The sequence below is a fragment of the Agelaius tricolor genome, unplaced genomic scaffold (assembly GCF_023055355.1).
Source record: "Agelaius tricolor isolate 1412-34295 unplaced genomic scaffold, bAgeTri1.0.p SCAF_7, whole genome shotgun sequence".
Lineage (NCBI taxonomy): Eukaryota > Metazoa > Chordata > Aves > Passeriformes > Icteridae > Agelaius > Agelaius tricolor.
Window position 1 is genome coordinate 32,027,218 of NW_027269267.1, and position 19,215 is coordinate 32,046,432.

A 19,215-nucleotide genomic window follows, 5' to 3' on the forward strand; every position below is an offset into this window, starting at 1 on the left:
ACATAACACATGCATCAGAAGGAGGAAACAGAATATGAGAGAAACTGCCCACAAAGCATCTCCTACTTCCCCCAACTAGGCCACAAAGATTGCCAATGAAAAAATATGTCCCACAGGCTCATAAGAGAAAATCTGAGGGACCTTGATATAGAGCACAGCACCTTTTAAGGATTTATGCAAAGGATTTCATGTAAGGACTACATTGCCTGAAATGTTTTTGCTAATGATCTGTATGGCAGAGATTTATTAAATGCTCTATCGCATTTAAATAGTAAAAGGTACTTATTCTTTCTATGGTCACTCATTTGCAAGACATGGTCTTACATTAGCTAGAAGTCTCAGTACAGACTTGTTTATGTGAAGTCCATTCTGCACCTGGGCTTGCCTGTGGCACTGTGCCACCACCCAGCTGCTGGCTTCCACCCAAGGGCCAATAGCTTTTTTCATAAGACATAACTCGTCTTCTGGGGTTAAACTGTCTTTAACTTTGATTCAGTTTGTTAATGTGGCAGATAACAGCATTTTTTTGTTGTTGTTGTTGTTTTTAAAGGTGTTACTTAGATTACCCTAAATGGCTGTATTCATGGGGAAGTCTGGAATCTTGTTTGTGATGTTGTGCATCCCTGTATCCCATTCCACCTTCAATAGACCCCTTGAGTTAAGAGAAATGGCAAAAAAGTTTGCATGTTTTCATTTATTTTTTATATTATTCTAGGACACATAAAGGCATTATGGGAAGCAGAGCTTTGTCACATGATAGCATTTTCATCCTTGAGACTGGGCAAGAGCCTGCAAGGCCAGTAAGAGTGTTTTCTCAAGAAAACATTTCTGATCGGATTAGAGCTTTACAGGTAACTTAGACAATATAATTTTTTTTCAAATGCAAGAGATGGAATGTCTTTCCAGGCTTGATTTTTTTTGGAGAGTATTTGTAGTTGAAAGTTTGATTAGTAAGTAATATCTGGCTGCAGTTTACATCAAATGTTGCATTTGCTAATTAGAGAGCAGTATCCCGTCTTGGTTCTACATAAATGATAGCTGAAAAATGGGTAGTTTTTGGCTCCCTAAGAGAATGTGTCAAGTCAGATGTCCTGTGCCCTGGATCATTCAGTTGTGAAGTTAAAATAATGGTAACTCATTGACCTCAGCTAACAAATGTTCTGGGGGAACCTCCATCACTATCATAAGCTAATGTATTTTATGCCACACTGAAGCTGAAACTCCAGCCTACCATGAAATTGGGACCTCCGCCTCCATTTGGACTTCATGCAAAGAAAACAGAGGATGCTGGGACCAGTTCTGAAGATGATGGATTACCCAGGAGCCCTCCAGAAATGTCTTTGCTTCATGAAAGCCTAAGCTCAGGCATGAGAACGAGAGTGAGTAGTTCCAGTGTTGGCAAAAATGAGTGTTTAATGACTTGTTTTGCCTATATGTGGATGGTAGAATAAAGTATTTCATTTTACATATCCCTATTTTACCTCTGAGAAATTCAGAAATACCTTACTCAAATTGGAAAAACACCCTCTCTCTCTAAACAGCTACTTAGAATCTGTATTCCTATTAAAACGTAAATATCACACCAGAAAATGCAGAACTAGGAAGAAGAGTATGTGATTGTGTACACACATGGGAATGTTGTGCTTTTTATAGAGACTACAAAGAGCTTCCAGGCATAAAAAAAATAAGGCTGAAAAATCTGTATTCCCCCTTGAGTGTGTTGATAAGAGAACTCTCTAATGTTCTTTTAGGTTGTCATTGGAAAAAGAACCATAAAATAATCTGATTTTTTAAAATTATAGTTTTGTTAGACATTATTTCATTCTTTATCTGCATGTCTTACACTTTATGTTTGCAGTGTCCTTGCTAATCCTTAAGACTGTAGAGAAAAAGAACTTACATTGTCAGTACCTTTGTGCACTTTGTGTAGATGATTTCTGCGATTATATCCACCTTGTTTGTCATCTTTTACTGAATCTCTTCCTCATTCCATCCCACAGTTCTCTGACTCTCACAAGCACCTTAGCTCTTTGAGTTTAGCTGGAACAGGCAGTGAAGAAGAAGAACAGGTAACTTCTGCCAAATGTATTAAGGGACAAGTAATTACCTGTAGTGGTTTTTAAAAGAAATATTAAAAAATATTATTTTGTTGCCTGTCTGCTGCAAAAAACATCTTTGTATGCATGTAATTGCCTGCCTGTCTGTTTGCTGTTTTAATGTCTGTCTGTCTAACATAAAAAATTATGATTATTTATCAACATAATTCTGATGCAAAGTTATCCCATCATTATCCCATTGATAATAATTAACGTCTCTAGAAAAGCTCGTATCCTTTAGCAAACTTTATAGACATGATTTAGTCTCCAAGCACAACCAACCAGATTTAGACACTGAAGCAGTGTCCATTTTTTCAAAGATGGGAAATTGCAGTAAAGGCTGCTTGAGTTACATGCACAGGATAAGGGAGAAAGCTTATTGAAGAGACAGGAGCAGCTCTAGATCCTCTGAAATCTGCCCAGACCCTGCTTTAAGTACAAAGTTACCTCACACTGACACAGAAAATGTTTGCCTGATGACAGTGGCTGACATTGCTGCTCAGGAGTCTGAGTTCAGCCTTCAGTCAGATTCTGGCTGTGAATTTTGCTGAAGTGGTGTTTTTCAGAGCTCAAGTATAGGCGCATGGTTGGCTTTCTTCAATCAGAAGCCAGCCCTTCTGGCTGATTAAAGGGCTGTTTTGCAAAGCTCTGAAGAGTCCCTTTTAGCTGCCTGCAGCTGGAGTCCTGGTGGAAACAACTCAGGGGGTAAAGGGAAGAGCATTTTCTAGGAATAGGAGGAGGGGTGGAAGGAAATTGCAGAAATGAAATAGAGAAACTAGTCCTGAGCTGACCATTTCTTGGTAATTATGCAAAATGTATTTCAGGACCAGCTGCAGCCGGGCTCAGCAAAGATTTCTGGCCTTACTTCTTAGATTCCACATGAAGCGGTTTGAAAAAACTGCTTATATGCAGTGCAATATTATTATTCTTAAAATAAAAACAACAGAACTCATGAAGGAAGTATTTCTTGAAAGTTGTTATGGGCTCACTGTAATTGTGCCCAGTCCAGATGCGTGTTTGCTGAAAGAGGATTTATGTCTCCCTGTTGATCCATTAACATTACTTTCTGACTCACTTGCTGACTCCTGAGTCGCGGTGATGACTACACAGCTGTTTAGCTTTTTCCACATGCCCTATCATTTAGCTCAGAGTTCTCTTCAACCCATGCCAGTTTGAGAGTGCAGCCAGAATGCAGCTCCATCTAAAGGCTTTCCTCCCAAACCACGGGATCTACTACCTGACATTTCAGAGAAATTAGCCCTGCTTCTGGAAGTCAGAGGAGACCAGTTCACAGGGCTGAGGAATTTTACACAACCCAGTCCTGAGGTTTTGGGCAGCAGTGACACCTTGCTGTATCTTGGCAGCTTTTCTGGAGTGAAGAAAGGAATCACAACTCTCCTGTCTGGGCTTTGGGGATGGGGTTTCCTCCTGGCCCCCCACCTTGTGCCACCCAGCACGACCAGCTGAAGGATGACTGAGCCATGTGCACATGACATTTGGAGAAAGGGGTCTGCCAGATCTTTCCTTCTCCAGCAGGCTTTGTCAAAGCCAAACTTCACGGGACAAACAACTTCTGCAGCCGGCTCAGAGCTGGCATTCACTAAGGCTGCTGAAATTTAAGCAAGAAACCAGACTTTGGATTTTCTGGTGTAATGGCCAACACTGAGCACTGCCAAGGAGAAGACATGCAAAGTTCTCGAGGAAAAGCAGGAGCCAGAAGAAAGGCAGGCAAATAATGACGTGCTTTGAAAGAGAACATGTGCTGTGTTTTTATCATGGAGCTGAAATGTCAATGTATTCACTGTTAGCTACTAATGTATAATGCAGCCACCTATCGTTTGTTGTACATTAGTCATGTCTGACTACTAGACTGCAGATACTGTAGAGTTAAAATTAATGAGAGCATCCTTTATCCATTATTCAGCATGTCTGAGCTACCTTCTTTTTCTTAAGTAGAAAGTATGATTAGAAGGTGTGGATCCAGCCTCTGCTAAAATCAATGGGAGTTTTCCCCTGGCCATTGAGCAAGCTGTAGCAGGCCCTCACTACACTACAGAGTTTCTTTGGGCTGCAGTGCATATTGCAGAATTCTACTTGCAGATATTGCTGATGCTTTTTCTCTTCCAAAATAAAATGAACACCAACCTGCCCTGCCCTTCTCCCATCCAACTTCCTTAGTAAAATACCACTTCCAGAAAAAAAGAAAGAAGAGGAAAGAAGAATGCCCACAAAAGAAAGTGTGACAAAGGAGGAAATCTCCAAAGAAGTGAACCAGAATTTCAAGCCTTCAAAGGGAGCACTGTAATGAGTTGCCAGAGGTGATAATGCTGTGACAGATAGTTTGGAAATACCATTTTGCCTATTTGCCAAACTGAATCTGAGAGGAAGGAGGAACCCTTTTTAGAGTTTATTTTAAATAAATTTTCCAGTGTTCTTGTTGCATCATCCCTGGAACTAGGGTAGTTTTTGGTGAAGCTCACAGGCAAGCTGAATTCCGGCTTTGTGAAAGTGTGACACCCCTTGCAGCCTTCAGGAGCTGCTTCTGGATGGGCTATTGGCCTCTAGTAGGAATTATCCATTGCTTCCTTCCCCAGAATAGTTTACTAATGAAATTTTACATTTCCAGTAAATGCAGATATAAATACATGAGGTAAAAACACAAGCTGACTTAAGTGTCAATGCCACAAATTCTTAATTTTTTTTTTCTTTGGGAGGGTATTGTAGAGTTGGAAGGGGCCTGTTGACATATAGGAAGCTAAAGATGCTCAGCACAAAACACCTGTGGATAGGAGCATAGATAAAGATGCTAGAGGACAGACCCAGAATGGAAAATGGCCCTTTAGGTTCTGTAACTGAGTACACTTCATAAATCTGTCTCCTAAAACATGCTGGCCATGTATTTGTGTGCTTTAGATCTTCCAGTTAGATGGGATTTGCTCCTTCCCCCTGGACAGTATATCATAATATTCTAGCAGCTAAAAATGCAGAATTGCTAAAACCAGAACATCACATGCAACATTAGGAAATGCAAAGTATGTTAAAGAAAAGTCAAAAAGAAAAAGAGGCAAACTTAAAATGGTAATAAATATGGCTACTTATTTGTAGAATTTTTATTTTTGTGTCTATGTTTCTTTGTTTGATTCCCCATTTGGGGATTTTTTTTTTTCAGATTACATTGGGTTCTTCTAGATCTCGCTCTACAGATGGTCAGCTGTTCCTTAGGCATGGAAGTAGCAAAGCTGGGTCTCCTCGGACATCTGACAGTACCATCTCCCCTACAGCCAATTTTGACACTCCACCTGAGCTTTCTGCTTTCTTGGATAATTCTGCTGCTAAGCATAAGCTTTTAATAAAACCCCGGAACCAGAGATCCAGTAGAATGAGAAAATTTTCTCAGGTACATGTGAAAATAAACAGTATCACTTTTGACAAAAACCCAGAAAGTTCTTACTGGACTTTTTACTTCAAACTCAGATATGATAAATGAAAGTGCATACTATTTTTAAAAAGGCTATTAAAAAATGTATAATATTTTTTAAAAACCACATCTTTTTTCTAAACCATCCTAAACACAATTTATCTGATCCCTTGTCATATTTTGTGAAGGGCATAGCTTAGTTTTTCTTCTTGCTTTCTTTCCTTCCTCTCTTTTATCACTGAAGCTTTCAACTCTTACTATAGTATTTATACTCTATTGTTTGTGGGTTTTTTCCAATGTTTTAAATATAGTAAAACCATTAAATTGGCATGCTTACTACCAGAAATATTCCCCCTGTCTCAAAATATTACTAGCTGATATTCTGTATTTTCCCAAATCTGTGAGTGACCTTCCAGCTTGGTAGAGCACCGCTGTGAGCAGCACAATCAGAAGGCCAGTTATTCAGAAAAACACATAAAGCAATAATTCAGCAATCAATCCTTCTTTTCCATTCTAACTTTGTTACTAAAATATGATTGCTTTGTCCAGACTGCCCATAACTGCCAGCTGACTGAGCCCTTCTGGATTCCCACAGAGAGTGTGCACATGTTTTGATAAAACAAATTTTCGTATTTTCTTGCCCAACTCTGCCTGTGCTTCTTGCTTCTGGCTAACTGATATCTTGTGCTTTTATGTTCTTGTGTATATGGATTGTGGATGCAGGTGGCATTGCAACTGGGGTTTTTTTGCTGTTGTATCTGCAGAACGAGAAGTCATAAGCACCCTAAAATATCTTTAAAGTGTAGGTTTTGTGTTCTTAGTGTTAGGGCCTAGATCCAAAGTATATATTTACCCAACAAACTATGGGGAAACAGTGAGCTAATACAGGCACCATATGAAAAGGCATATTCAGCAGCTCACTACTGTGCTTTCAAATAATCCTGTGTATTTAGCCAGTCCTCACATCAAGTTTAATCACAAGACTTCACAGATAACTACATATGAATTTGTTAACTTTTAAACTAAATATGAATTTATAAACTTTTAACAAATAGTTTAACTCTTGAAAGAAAAAGAAAACTTTTACACAAAGGAAGCAAGGCTGTAATGCTGTATGACAGTGGGATTAGAAACAAGACTGCCAAATGGGGCAGACACTCAGCTGGAATTGAGCGTCATAACAGGATGGTTTTTCTTAGGCTTTTGCTCTTGCTTCTATGTACCCTTTCGTCTTCAGAGTCATGTTTAAGGAAGAATGGGTTGTTTTATTTTTAATGCTAGTATGGAGTAGCAAAATACAGAGACAGATTTTTCTCTTTCAAGTGTTGCTTTTTGCCCAAGAGTAGCACAACATAGGCAGTACGCTCTGGAGAATCAATTGCCAAGGACAGTCCCATGGCCATTGTTCTGATGGACTTCCCATCTACAAGGACATGAAAGCACTAGCTCTGCAGAAGGAAATGTCACACATGCTTTCATATTGGTTAAATGCATTATTCCACGATCTGCTTAATTAAAAAAGCATCCAGTCTGTAGGTTAAGAAAACTGCAAGCTCAGCACTGGAGGCAAGTATTGCCTTCCTCTCTAAGATCTCAGCTGTAAATGTAATGATGAATAAGAGAAAAAATGAAGCTGTACATGGTGACAGGGTGACTGTATTTCTTTTTTACAGAGGACCCAGTCTGAATCTCTGACTGATTTGAGCTGTACCCCAGAGGAAGAAGAAGAGGATGATGCTGTATTCAAACCCAGCAATCAAGAATTGCCATGCAGCACAGCTTCAACACAGGATGTGGCTTTCTGGCCAAAGCCTAGAATGCCTGAGGACCTCCCTCCTGCTCTGAGACCAGTGGGGACTCAGCCTGCTTCCGAGCCTGCTGATGGACAGGAAACCCTGATACCAGAGAATCAGCCAGAGGACTGCCAACCAGCACTGGAAATTATGTGTGAGGAGTCTGAGTCCTCATTGACATCAGAAGGCAAAGACTCTGCAACTTCTTCCTATTCCAGTTCAGACAGAGGAGTACAAAACCAAGAAGATTCCTCAGAAACACTGGTTCTGCCTGAGGATGGGTCAATCAATATTGTAAATCAAGAAAATAAGGAGCTTCCTACTGTGTTTCCATTAAATAAATTACCTTCTGAAGAAAATATTTCAATTAGTAAGAATAGTATTGTTTGCTTGGGAAGGTCAGAAGAAAATAAGCAGAAGGATGATCAGGTACATGTGGAAATGCCCTGTAATAAAGGGACAGACAAAGAGTTTACTCTATTGTCAGAGTCCAGCAAGGAGTGTTTCATGGGTTCTTCCCAGCCCACAGACTCATTGCATGTTTCACATGCTGCTTCCTCAACGCAAATGGGATCGTCTACTTTCTGCTCTCTAGAGAAAATAAAGACTGCACAGGAGGCAGCTGCTTCTGAGAAGGAGAACAAGGAGGAACAGATGGGGAAGAAAGCTGACAAAGCAGTCAATGAACTCAATGCCTTCAAAAAGTTTTCTGTTTCCTCTGCACGGGAGAGACCAAGCACCAGAAGCCTGTATTTCCCAGAAAGATCAGAGTTGGAAAGCCCGTTAAATACTGGATTCTTCCTGTCCAAAACAAAGGTCTCCTCGAGAAATGAGAAGTGGCAAGATGACTTCCAGAAGGGATCAGATCTGGACAAGGAAAAAAGTAGCAGCAAAAAGGGGACTTTGCTGCCAGAATCCTACTCTGAGAACACAGGCCAATCTACAGAAAGTTTGGCTGGTTATATTTCCCCAGCTGTTGATGAAGTACCAATGCCAAACAATTCTTCAGTGGTATCTCAGAATCAGTCAAGTTTTAAAGATAAAAGTCCTTTTCAAGTGAAACTTAGATCCACCTCACTGTCCTTGAAATATGAAGACAACTCATCACCAGAATCAAAAGGGATTAAAAGATACAGTGCAGAATTTAATTTAGAAAATGAGGGATTGCCTTCTTTTCTAAGAGGTGATAAGGCAGAGATCAGAAAAACAGCCAATACAAATACTGGTGATTCTTTAAATGAGAAGATCAAACCCAAAGCAAAGTCCTCTGAGCAGCTCAGTTGCAAACCACCATTGCCTAAAAAGCCAGTGTGGCAAAGCATAACCATTCCAAACACTACTGCAAGCAAGGAGAAGCAGGACAAAGCTATTCACTCTCCTGAATCCAGAAATGAAGACAGAGACCTGGAGAAACAGTCAACTGCTTGTAAAGTGCCTGGTAAGACTCCCAAAGCTTTATGAAGTTACCTTCACTTGCAAAGAATGATCTTACCTGTGGAGAGCATGAGGCAGCACTGTTGTGTCTGCCTGGTGAGCACAAGCTGATGGCTCTGCCTTCAGTGATGTTGCTCCCTTATTTTCCCTTGCTGAAAAAATTATAAAAAAGACAGCAGGGAAGAAACAGCAGACAGAATAAGATATTTTTACCTCTGATTTTTGAATTTCAGGTTATTGTTTAAAGGATGTTCAAAGTGACACTCAAAAAATAAAGTACACTAGCACATATTGGAAAACAGGAATAGCAAGCTACTAAGTGTCCCCGTTTAGAGCTGCTGCATGGCAATTCAAAATCCAAGAGCGCATATTAAGTGTAGTGCTCTTTGTGAGACAAGTGACTCAGACCTCTAGACCTTCTTTTCACCATAACATTGAGGCAGAGATGCAATGAGGCTCCGCCACTGCCATGGTAAACACACCACTTATTTATTGCCTCCTGTGAGGTTTTCTTATTCATTTATCTATCTTTATCGTTACTCATTCCTTGTTTAAAACCAAAATTAACAACCCTGCAGCTTCCTGGAGTTCAAAGGCAGGAGAGAACCTAAGATCATGTCTACTGCAGATTGTTATATTTTACCCTGTTGTCTGTATTATATAATTGGGTTAGAGATTTAAAAAAAAGATCAGACCTCTGGAGACTAATTATACACTGTGGACTGCAGGCAGAGAACAGAAAAGACTGGAAGTGGCACCACTGTCTGGGGTCTTTGCAATGACAATAAAGAAGTTAGGTGAAGCACACTCTAGCAGTTCTAGCAGGAGACCTCTGCTCTTCAGAGAACAGCTGAGAGGGGGAAAAAGTAAATCTTTTGGTCTTCTGATATGTGGAAGGAAATTCTTCCCTGTTCTGGACCTGTATGGGCATGGGTTTGATGTTCTGAATGTGAGAAGATGCTGGCCAAGTAAATAATAGGCTGTCTCTGTGCCATTGCAGAGCTTCCCCCCATCTGGTTGCTCTTCTCTGATTGGGGTCTGTCTCTGAGCTTTGGAGTAGGCAAACACCAAAACCGAAAAAGATCCCAGGGCACAGGATGCCACTTGTCCTCTAGGGTGACAAAAGTCTCTTCCTGGTCCCAGAGGCAACTTTCCTGAGTGACGCCTGATTTCAGTTGTCTTCTGCTGCAGCATCACGGACATTTTTGCAGGACTTTGGCCATGCTCACAGTTTCCTGCTCTCCTACCCATCATAAAGGAGGAGATTATTAAGATCCACAGCTGGATGACGTCCCCACATCCAGCTGGATTTGGATCTGGATCCAGCCAGAACCTCCCCACACCCTGCAGACAAGGCAGGATATATATATATATATATATATATATATATATATATATATATATATATATATATATACATACATATATATATACATACATATATATATATATATACATACATATATATATATGTATGTATGTATGTATATAATTCCAACACTCCCTTTAAAGGCATTTTCCCCTCTGTGCTGCCCTGAGCAGTTGATTATTTGTAGTGATGCCCATGTCTCTGATGGAGTGAGATTTTGGGGAGGCTCATACTGGGACAAGAGAGGAGAAGACCTAGCATAGCAGGGTTGTTCTGGCAGGGTATGGAGGAGAGCAGTAGGAGTACCAGTGCTCCCTCTCACAGCCCTTTATCACATCCCTCTTGCTGAGTCCCAGAGTGCCTGAAGGTGGGCTGGAATGTCTTCCTGCAGTGAAAGACAATGAGTGCTGGAGAAGGAAGAAGGGGAAGAAATGAAGCCAGGGAGCACATTTCTCCTCCAGGCTTCTCCTGTGGCTCCTCAGCCCTAAGATGAAGGAGCCTCTGCCCTGAGATGCAGAACTGCCCTCTGCAAAACAGGATCTGTGGGTGGGAGTTGTGCCTTGGTCTCCCTGATAGAGATGCATGCACCTGGAGTTTGAAACAGGGTTAAGAAGTCCTGCTGTGTTCCCCTCTCCCTGAGAGCATTACACCAAATCTGGATGGTCTGAGGTTGTTTAAAATGATGGTTCAGATTGGTCTGTGATGGCAATTAGTTTTCTTCCTTATCTACTGCCTTCTTTAGACACCTGACCAAGCATCTCCCTGTGCTGTTGCCACATCAGCCTGACCTGGCCACCTGAAGTCATGGGTGAATGAGGTGTGCCGACCACCTCTGAGTGCCCTGGAACCACACCAGGCAAAAGTTATTTGGGAAAGGTTGCACAGTGACCCCCAAAATTACGTCCCTCTGTGAGGCATAGGAGAGTCATGGGATGCAATGAGGCCTTGGCAGGGAAATAGCCCAACCCAAACATAATTTTAAGCTCTTTGAAAAGTTTCCCTCAGCTCAGTGAGTCAGGACCATGTCTTTGCAATTGCAAACAGGAAAAATCCGACAAACACAATCAACACAGCCCCTCATGGATCACATGTGTCTTATCAGGCATCTCTGGCCTCTGGATCTGCTTGGACACTCACTTTTTTTTTTACTTTACAGCCACTGAGCCCTCTCCTAGCCCTTGAATTCATCAGCCTTTTCAAAGAGCTGTGGTCACCATCAGGAGATGCTGTTTATTTAAGCTGTCAGGGAGTTTCCTCTGCATGTTAGGAAATCTGTGCACTGAACAAGACAAACTGTGAAATGGTGATACAAGGCGATGCAGTTCCCTTCTCATGCACACTCATTTCAAAAAAGTTATTTTGCTGTGTCATTGAGGTCAGCAGGAGCACCGTGGTTCATTCAGTTCACATTTTAGCTTTTCAGCACTTTTGGTACCAAAGAAACAGGAGAGCTCATGGGATGCTGGCCTACCACACCAGGTGAAAGCAGCACTCCTGCTCCCCAGGGCTTTCTGGGGAACTTATGAGGGATTGCTTTACCTCTCTCAGGCTGCAAGGAAGCCCTTTAATGTCTGTGTGAAATTAGTCAGCCCAGGAGGAGTCATTTTAAGTTTCTGGAGCTAAAGGCACAAGTCCTTGCAAGATTTAAAAGGTTAAGCTGTGTTGTTTGGAGTTGATACACTTTGCTATAAATCCTGTAAAGGGCAGAAACAATTACCATATGTTCACAGGTTATTACAACAGTGAAACCATACGCAATACTTGTCTGAATCTGCATATTAGGATAAACAAAAATCAGCAACTGAGGAGCTGTAGTGGGCAGACATCCTCTGAAAAGAGCAAAAGAGCTCAGGGAAGAATGATGGAGGTTATGGTGAATGAAATTGGTGTGCATTGCCTGGAAAATAGAGGCTCTGGAATGACAAGAGAAGTGTTTTTCTCTACATCAAAAAGACATTGCTTTAATGCTGTCCAGGCTACAGCTGAAAAACAAGCTGTCTGTTTTTTTTCCCCCAAAAGGAGTTGCTTTCTCTGTTGTGTCAGGCTATTTTGCAACATGGCTGTTTTCCAGCAGTGAAATAGACTTTGATGCAAACAGCAGTTTCTTCTGTAAAAAAGACTCTTCTGGCATCGGTGGTATAGATCCAATCAAAAGTCAAATACCTCTCAGAGCAGCTTAGGGAAGAAAGAAATGTCAGAAATACTTAACCAAATCTTTAGAATAGCTTTGTCAGAAATTAAGGAATTGGGTGTAAATACTGACATGAATGCATGTAGTATTTTAATAAACAAAGGGAAACATGTAGGCCAGGATATTCTAAATGCTATATGTATTTGTAAAGCCCTTCTTAAAATAACTGGAGTTTTATAAATGAGCAAAGATACAACAGTGTGGAATTAAATATGCATGCATAAGCAGTGTTATAAAACAATGACACTTACATACAGAGGGTGTTATCTCCCTGTGTAGAGTTGTTTAGATTAGTTTTGAGTATGTTTGCTTTTAAAACACTTGGGGAACCCACAAGCTAGCTTTGCTTGCTGTTAGTGGTTTGACTTTCAAAAGACTCTAAATTCTGGCTCTGACCTTTCACCTGCACACATCTAGGGCAAGAAAAACCACTTTGCAGTCCTTGCAGGCATAAGATGTTCTTTTCCAAGTATAAGAATTATATGTCATAAAGGACCTCTTCTACAATTTGTGTGCGCAGAGGCTTTTAGATGTAAAGAAAGCAGGTCTCAGATTTAAAGAAATCTGAGGCCATCTCTAAAAAAGACAAAGTTAATCCCTAAATCTCAGGGTAATAGTTAAATATGTCTTTGCTGTATTTATCCATATAAGCAGCACACACAGGGAGATACATTTGAATACATGAAGTATATCTGTCTGTCAATAGACAGAAGTAGGTATGTGTTTTTCTTTCACTTCCTGCGTGTGTGTATAAACCCATGCACAATAACAAGTCAATCATAGATCCTTTTGTACATTAATGTATTATCTTCATCTTATTGTTCATACAACCAGTCTGACACACATTACAGGATAATATCCAAAGTGAGAAGGGCACACATTTATTTCCACAATATTTAGGCAGAAGACATTTCATCTGTAAGATCAGAGCCTTAGTATGAGGAAAAAAAGGAAGTTTTAGTTAGATACCAAGAGAAACAGATACCTATATTAAATGGGGTTGCAGAAGGGGAGTTTCCCCCCTCTAGAGGACCACTGAGGCAGCCAGCCCTGATGCTTTCAGACTCAGTGGAGGAGAGCTCAGGGGATTCTGATCTGCAGGAGGAAATTGAGAAGGTGGCTATGGTTGACTTGGCTTCAGAGCTGTCCTCAGTGGTTGGTCTGGAAGCTGTGGAAGTGGTGAAGAATGCAGCAAGAGCAGCTGACCTTGTGACTGTCCCATGTGTGTTTGTTGGCTGTGGGGAGGACATGAAGGGAAGGCTTCAGCAGCCTCTGGGTGTGGTTTCAAGAGGCAGCAGAAGATCTCAGCTTACAGTAATTGCTGGCTTTAATACATGGTGACATTATGCACAGACTGGCTTGACAAGTTCCGACCTGATATCTTTCCATTGTTGGTGGCTTATCCCAAGGGGAAAAAGGGGCTCCTCTCTTTCAAAAAAGCCTGAGGCCAAGCCAGCTCCAAGGAAACCAGGGAAAGATGCAATCACAAGGTTAAAGCTGTGAATGAATGAGAGACAAATTGCTGCCAGCAATATCCTTTATTAGCTTATGAAGTTATTAAGGAATGAGTTGAATAGCACATTGTTTAAAACAACATGTTGTAATATGAAATGAAGAATATTATTTAGATTTTAGTTTTGTTCTGAAAATCTCTGAAGTGCAACACAGAAAGAAGAGGCTCAGCCCTGCTTCAACAAAGAAATGAAACACAGGGCATTTGTGGAGGCTGTGATCTGTGAAAACTGACTCAGCTTTGGATGGAACACACCACTGCTTGCATATTGTACTTTGTTATCTCCCTAAGAGTGGCATTTACCAGCTGGAAGTTTCTGTGTCAGTTATTGTGCATGTGACATGCAGCAGAAGCAGGAGTTAAAATCATCCTTTTGAGTACTTTTGGTTCCACTCTGGCTACCCAGTTCCTTAAATGCTGTGCCTTGCCACGGGGTGAACCATAAAAGCACATGGACTATCCCATGACTAGATAAAACAGAGCTTATTCAAGGTAATCATACAGTCATGAACCCAGAAAGATGTGTGAGCAGCTCTTCCCTTGAGAACAGTCACTTCCTGAGAAAGCTTTTTGCTTCTTTGTGTCCCTTAGGGTACCAAGAGCTGCACAGGACAGTCTCAGGACACCTGAAACTGCCAGCTCTCTTCACCACACTATCTCCTGAATTACTTCACCACCTTTCATCCTTCTGGCTGGAACAATGGTGCATATATACTGCCAAGAAACCTTATCTAATTTGAGGTGGGAGGATGTAAAGGACCTCTGGGCAATGGGATAGATAATAAATAGTGAATATGCTCTTCTACCTCTTACAGTAATTCTGGCTGACGGATGAGGTAGAAAATCCTGCGTGGGTTGCATCTGATGGGTTTTTTTCTGGAGATAAGACACTTCCCCTGCCTTGTCTGCCTGTCTGGCTTTCTGCAGCAAAGACACTCAAATGAACAAGGGTAGAATGTAATTGCTTAAAGGTACAAGAAAGCCTCTCCCAGCAGCAGATCAGCTCTTGATCCTCTGTAGGTGATACTACTCTGCTGTCCTAAGTTGGTCCATACATATATATATATAAAATCTTCAAGATTATGACAAAGAGCTTTTGTTCTCTACTATCAAAGGGACATTTGGATACTATCTCCTATGGAATGATACCTGGCTCTAATTTGGCTGCCTTCTAATTGGCATGACTAGGACGCCTGGCATCTCATCAGGGAGAACTGCCTGAAGAGTAAGGGTGCTTGATGCCTTCATTAGAGCATCTGCCTTATGAAAAACGTTGTTATATTAGCAGCCTCCAGACATATCACTGCGGGACTTGGAACCCAGGGAACTGGGAACCTGTTATCTCAGGCAATGCACAGTGAAATAACAGCAGGATGAATCCTAAGCTCATGAGGATGACAGAGAAATGGAAGCACAGGTAGCAATAAGACCATTACATGTAGTGCAGTAAATAGAGCCTGGGCATAGCATTCATTTTGTCAGTATGGATTTTGTGGTGGAAGCAGAGAAGGAACAACCTTGATGTTTTCATAAAGCTCCTGTGGTGTGACAGGGAAAATGGGACAAAACACAAAAGGGAATTTGGAGTCACAACAGCTAAGATGTACATCACTAGCAGCATCAAGGCAGAAGCCAGGTTCCCAGTCTCATCAAAAAGTGTGGGTGGCTTGAAAAGGACCTTCAGCATAAAGACATTGGAGTTTTTGAGCATCAAGACATTACAGATGGTAAAGGAAGCCAAAGAGGTAGTGGAAGAGGTTGCACGTGGTGGTGTGTCTGCAGCTGTACAGCCAGAGAGCTGCTCCTCAGCTCTGAGGAGCATGGGACATCATCTTAGCTGTGGCTCATCCATGTGCTGCAGGAATACTTTGGGAGCTGAGGAAGCACAGCACCTGCATTTACTGGGCAATGCACTAATAAGCCCTGCCCAAAGTGCCCACCACCTGAGAAGGTGCAGACAGCTGCAGATGGGCTTAAGGGCATGGCTGCAAGCAAAGGAGGGAATGTGATGGCAGATGCATTAGCAGGCATCATGTCATTTCAACTGTGTGGCTGTACTTAAGATCCCAGTGAGGTTTGTCCTAAGACACAGAGAAGATGGCTAGCAGACTTTGACTTGCTAGTGGTTACCTTGGAGAGCTGTGGGAGTTAAGGGGCACTGACTGACATGTACAGAAAACCATTCCAGGTGAAGTGTAGTCCTTCCATGTCAGCTGATGCTAACACTGTTTCATCTCAAGTGCCACTTCTGTCCATCATATTTGAAGGAGATTTGACCAAACTACAACAATTCCTACAAACGAAAGAGTGATCTAGAGAATTAGATTAATCAGAAAAGTTTAAAAAGTAGGGAAAATGTGGTCTAAGTCTTCAAATGCATAACAGGCTGTTGCAAGGAGACTATGAGTAATCTGCTCGTGTCCATAGTGTGTAGGAGAAGTAGTTACAGATTTAAATAAGAGCAAGGAAGATTTAACTCACCCAACAGGCAAAAAAAGAAAAAAAAAAAGTAGAAAAAAAGAGCTGTGCCATAGGATAGGTTGCTTAGGGAGTCTCTGAGACTCTGAGACCTGTCCTGTTTCAGGACAGTTAGATACATATTTGTGAGGAAACAGTTTCTATGAAACTGATCTTTCAGCTGGTCTTGCCTTGCAGTTGAAGGATATGTATGAAGGATACATGACATATTGAGATCTCTTCCAGCCTTATTCTTTAGCATCCTATAAAAGAAGATAAAAATGAAGCAAGGAGAGCCAGTAGAAGGCTGATTGGGAAAAAAAAAAAGATTGGAAAAAGATTATGGGAGGAAGAGCTGCTGTCATGCAAAGATGGGGGTTAGGTGGGATGCAGAGAATTAGACTAATATGCTGTGCAAGAGGGAGAGAGGCTCCTTCAGTGTTCAGGGACCCTGTTTTATCTGTGCTGCATTTGCACAGCTGGACTTCTGAGTTGTTTCTTCCAGCGGTTTTCCTGCAAGATTGCATGAGATGAATGTGAAGGGAAATGCAGGCATCAGCTGGCAAAACATCTTGCTTTGACATTAAAGCATGGGTTTTTCCTCTTTTTCATTTTTTAGCTGATATAGGCTTTACAATGTTTTCTTGTTCAAATAACTACTCTCTCTCTGGTGAGGTATAAAAATGACTTGAGAAAATCCCTGAGCAAAGCAAGTTTGTGGGCTTTCATAATACGCCTGTGTTGGCAGACTCCAGCTCTTGGGAGTGCATCATCCCTTTTATCTACCATGCCTTCACGAGGCATCTCAAATGTGCCTTCAGAGACATTTGCCTGCTTTCCTGATCAGGGCCAAATTCCACCAAACTGGACCATAGTGCTCCAGAAATGTGTCTGACAGCTCCACAGGGTCCCGTGGCTGGCTCTGCTGTCAGCAGAGCAGCTGAGCCCCCAAGGGACCCTAGGGCAGTAATCCTTTCTGTCTGGGTCTGTCTCCTCCCAGGCCCCTGAACAGGATGCTGACAAGTAATAAACTTTTCCAAAGAGCAAGACCACACATCATTTGAGGATCAGAAGCTTAACTTCTGCACTGCAAGAGCCTTCTGTAAATTTTGATACATCAGTGACCAGAACTGGCTGGGAAAGGTGAAATCAGCCATCTTGGGTCTGAGGTTGTTATTCTTGTTCCTCATTTAAACTACACAGAAGCTCTACCATTCTTTGGGAAACTCAGTTTTGTGTTCAGTGTGAGTCAAAAAATGGAGAACCAGGGGGATGGAGCCAATGGAGCTGCTGAGGCTCTTCTCCTGACCAAGTTCTGTTCAGTGGCTAGACAGGATTTCCTTTCTCAGAATATTTGAATACAGGGTATTTCTCTTTCCCATTACCCTGGATTCTGCACGTCCTTGGGTAGCAGTTGTGAGGTCAGCAGGATAATAGTTTTGACTTTCTTCTCCAGAAATTGTCTTTTTTCTTTTTGTGTTACTCAAGTCTCATTTCTGGTAGAGCACCAGAAGATGATGACCATGGTCAGCATCAGCAGGGATAAGTCAATGTAGACCTTACATCAAAAGACCAGAAAGTCCCTCTGTGGTTTTAGCAGTGCTTCTGTGTGCTCAGTCACTACAGACTGCTATGCACAGGCACCCATGACTGAATCTGCACCTGCGAGCTCCACGGAGCTGGAGAGGAGGCTGGTCATAAAGGGGTAGGAGGCAGGAAACAATTAAGGCATGGGGTGCTGCTGCATGTGGGGAAACTGCTCCTAAAGGGGTGGAGGGAAGGCAGGCAGGAAGCAGACTCAGGCATGGGCTGCTGCTGCAGGGGCATCAGAAGAGTGGGAGCTGAGAGCAGCCACAGTGGGGAGAAGTTTGCCTTTGAAACACCGCAGTCCCTCTGTGTCCACCTTTGCATGGGCTGCTGCTTGTCTCAAAGGTACTGTGGGAGAGGGAGCAGAAGGGGCAGACCTTGGGAAAGGGTAGATTAGAGAAGTTTCATTCATGTTTCTGCATCTCCCTCATGTGAGGGCAGTGACACTGCCACTCCAGCTGAGCAAAGATGCAAAGTGTTTCTCACCAGTGGAATGATAACTTAAACCTGTGAGCACAGGAAAATTGCTCTCTGGGGACCAAACTAAACAGAACTCCTATTTGTCCAGGCTGGTTTCACATTCTGGGACCAATCAGTACATTGAGAAAGTATGAGCTGGAGCTGATTACAACTCTTTTTCCTCTAACCATGTATATAAATAATCTGTCAACAGAGAAAAGCGTGTCTTCCCCCATGGCTGCAGGAGACTCTGGAAAAGATCCTGACACTCCTACAGAGCCAGCCTGGATTTCCATTGCAAGGCAAAAGCAGAGGGGCATGCATCAGGAGAAGGAACTCAACAGAGAAAAGCTCGTGGCTCCAGATAATGAGTCAAATACAGAGAAACAGAATAAAGGAAAGGAACAAACAGAGGTACTTGCAGTACAAATTTGTGATGCTTTTGTATCACCTCCTGTAGTATTCTTTGGATCTGCTGCTATGTTACCATGCCGTAATGATTACAGATACTCAATGACTGTAACTGTAACTGAAAAAGACACTGTTCTCATAAATGGGTTACAGATTCAAAGTTTTCTGATTGTTCAGATATGTAATTTTGTGTCTCCAAGAAATCAAAATCCTGGAACTATGTGAAGTGTGTAAAATTTCTTGGCATACCTACCAGATCTAACACATGTATTGCATGCTGAAATTATCCAAAAGGAAGTGCTAAATTGTAGTCTTTGATCCTCCTCAATGCAGAGGAAATGTGTTCTCTTTTAACTACCCTTCTAAGCACAGCCTTTCATTGAACCTCTTAAACCTCCTGACTGAGTTAACTCTGAATGAGCAGCTTGGTCCCAGAAGCTCCTAGGTAACAATTTTTAGAGCCCTGAGAAGTGAAATAGGATAAAAA

General features: G+C 41.9%; 1 protein-coding gene across 5 annotated transcripts in view; it reads left to right on the forward strand.

Annotated features, from left to right (window-relative positions):
• The window catches only part of CRACDL (CRACD like), a 41,999-nt gene that overhangs the window by 20,095 nt on the left and 2,689 nt on the right, over positions 1 to 19,215 (forward strand). For 4 of the 5 annotated variants that reach the window (XM_071430830.1, XM_071430828.1, XM_071430827.1 and 1 more), the window contains 6 exons: positions 716 to 851; positions 1,215 to 1,379; positions 2,001 to 2,069; positions 5,266 to 5,493; positions 7,188 to 8,745; positions 18,532 to 18,731. In XM_071430830.1, coding sequence (XP_071286931.1) covers positions 716 to 851; positions 1,215 to 1,379; positions 2,001 to 2,069; positions 5,266 to 5,493; positions 7,188 to 8,745; positions 18,532 to 18,731 — 2,356 coding nt within the window. The remainder of the gene's footprint in view (positions 1 to 715; positions 852 to 1,214; positions 1,380 to 2,000; positions 2,070 to 5,265; positions 5,494 to 7,187; positions 8,746 to 18,531; positions 18,732 to 19,215) is intronic. The other variant, XM_071430831.1, reaches the window with a different exon arrangement.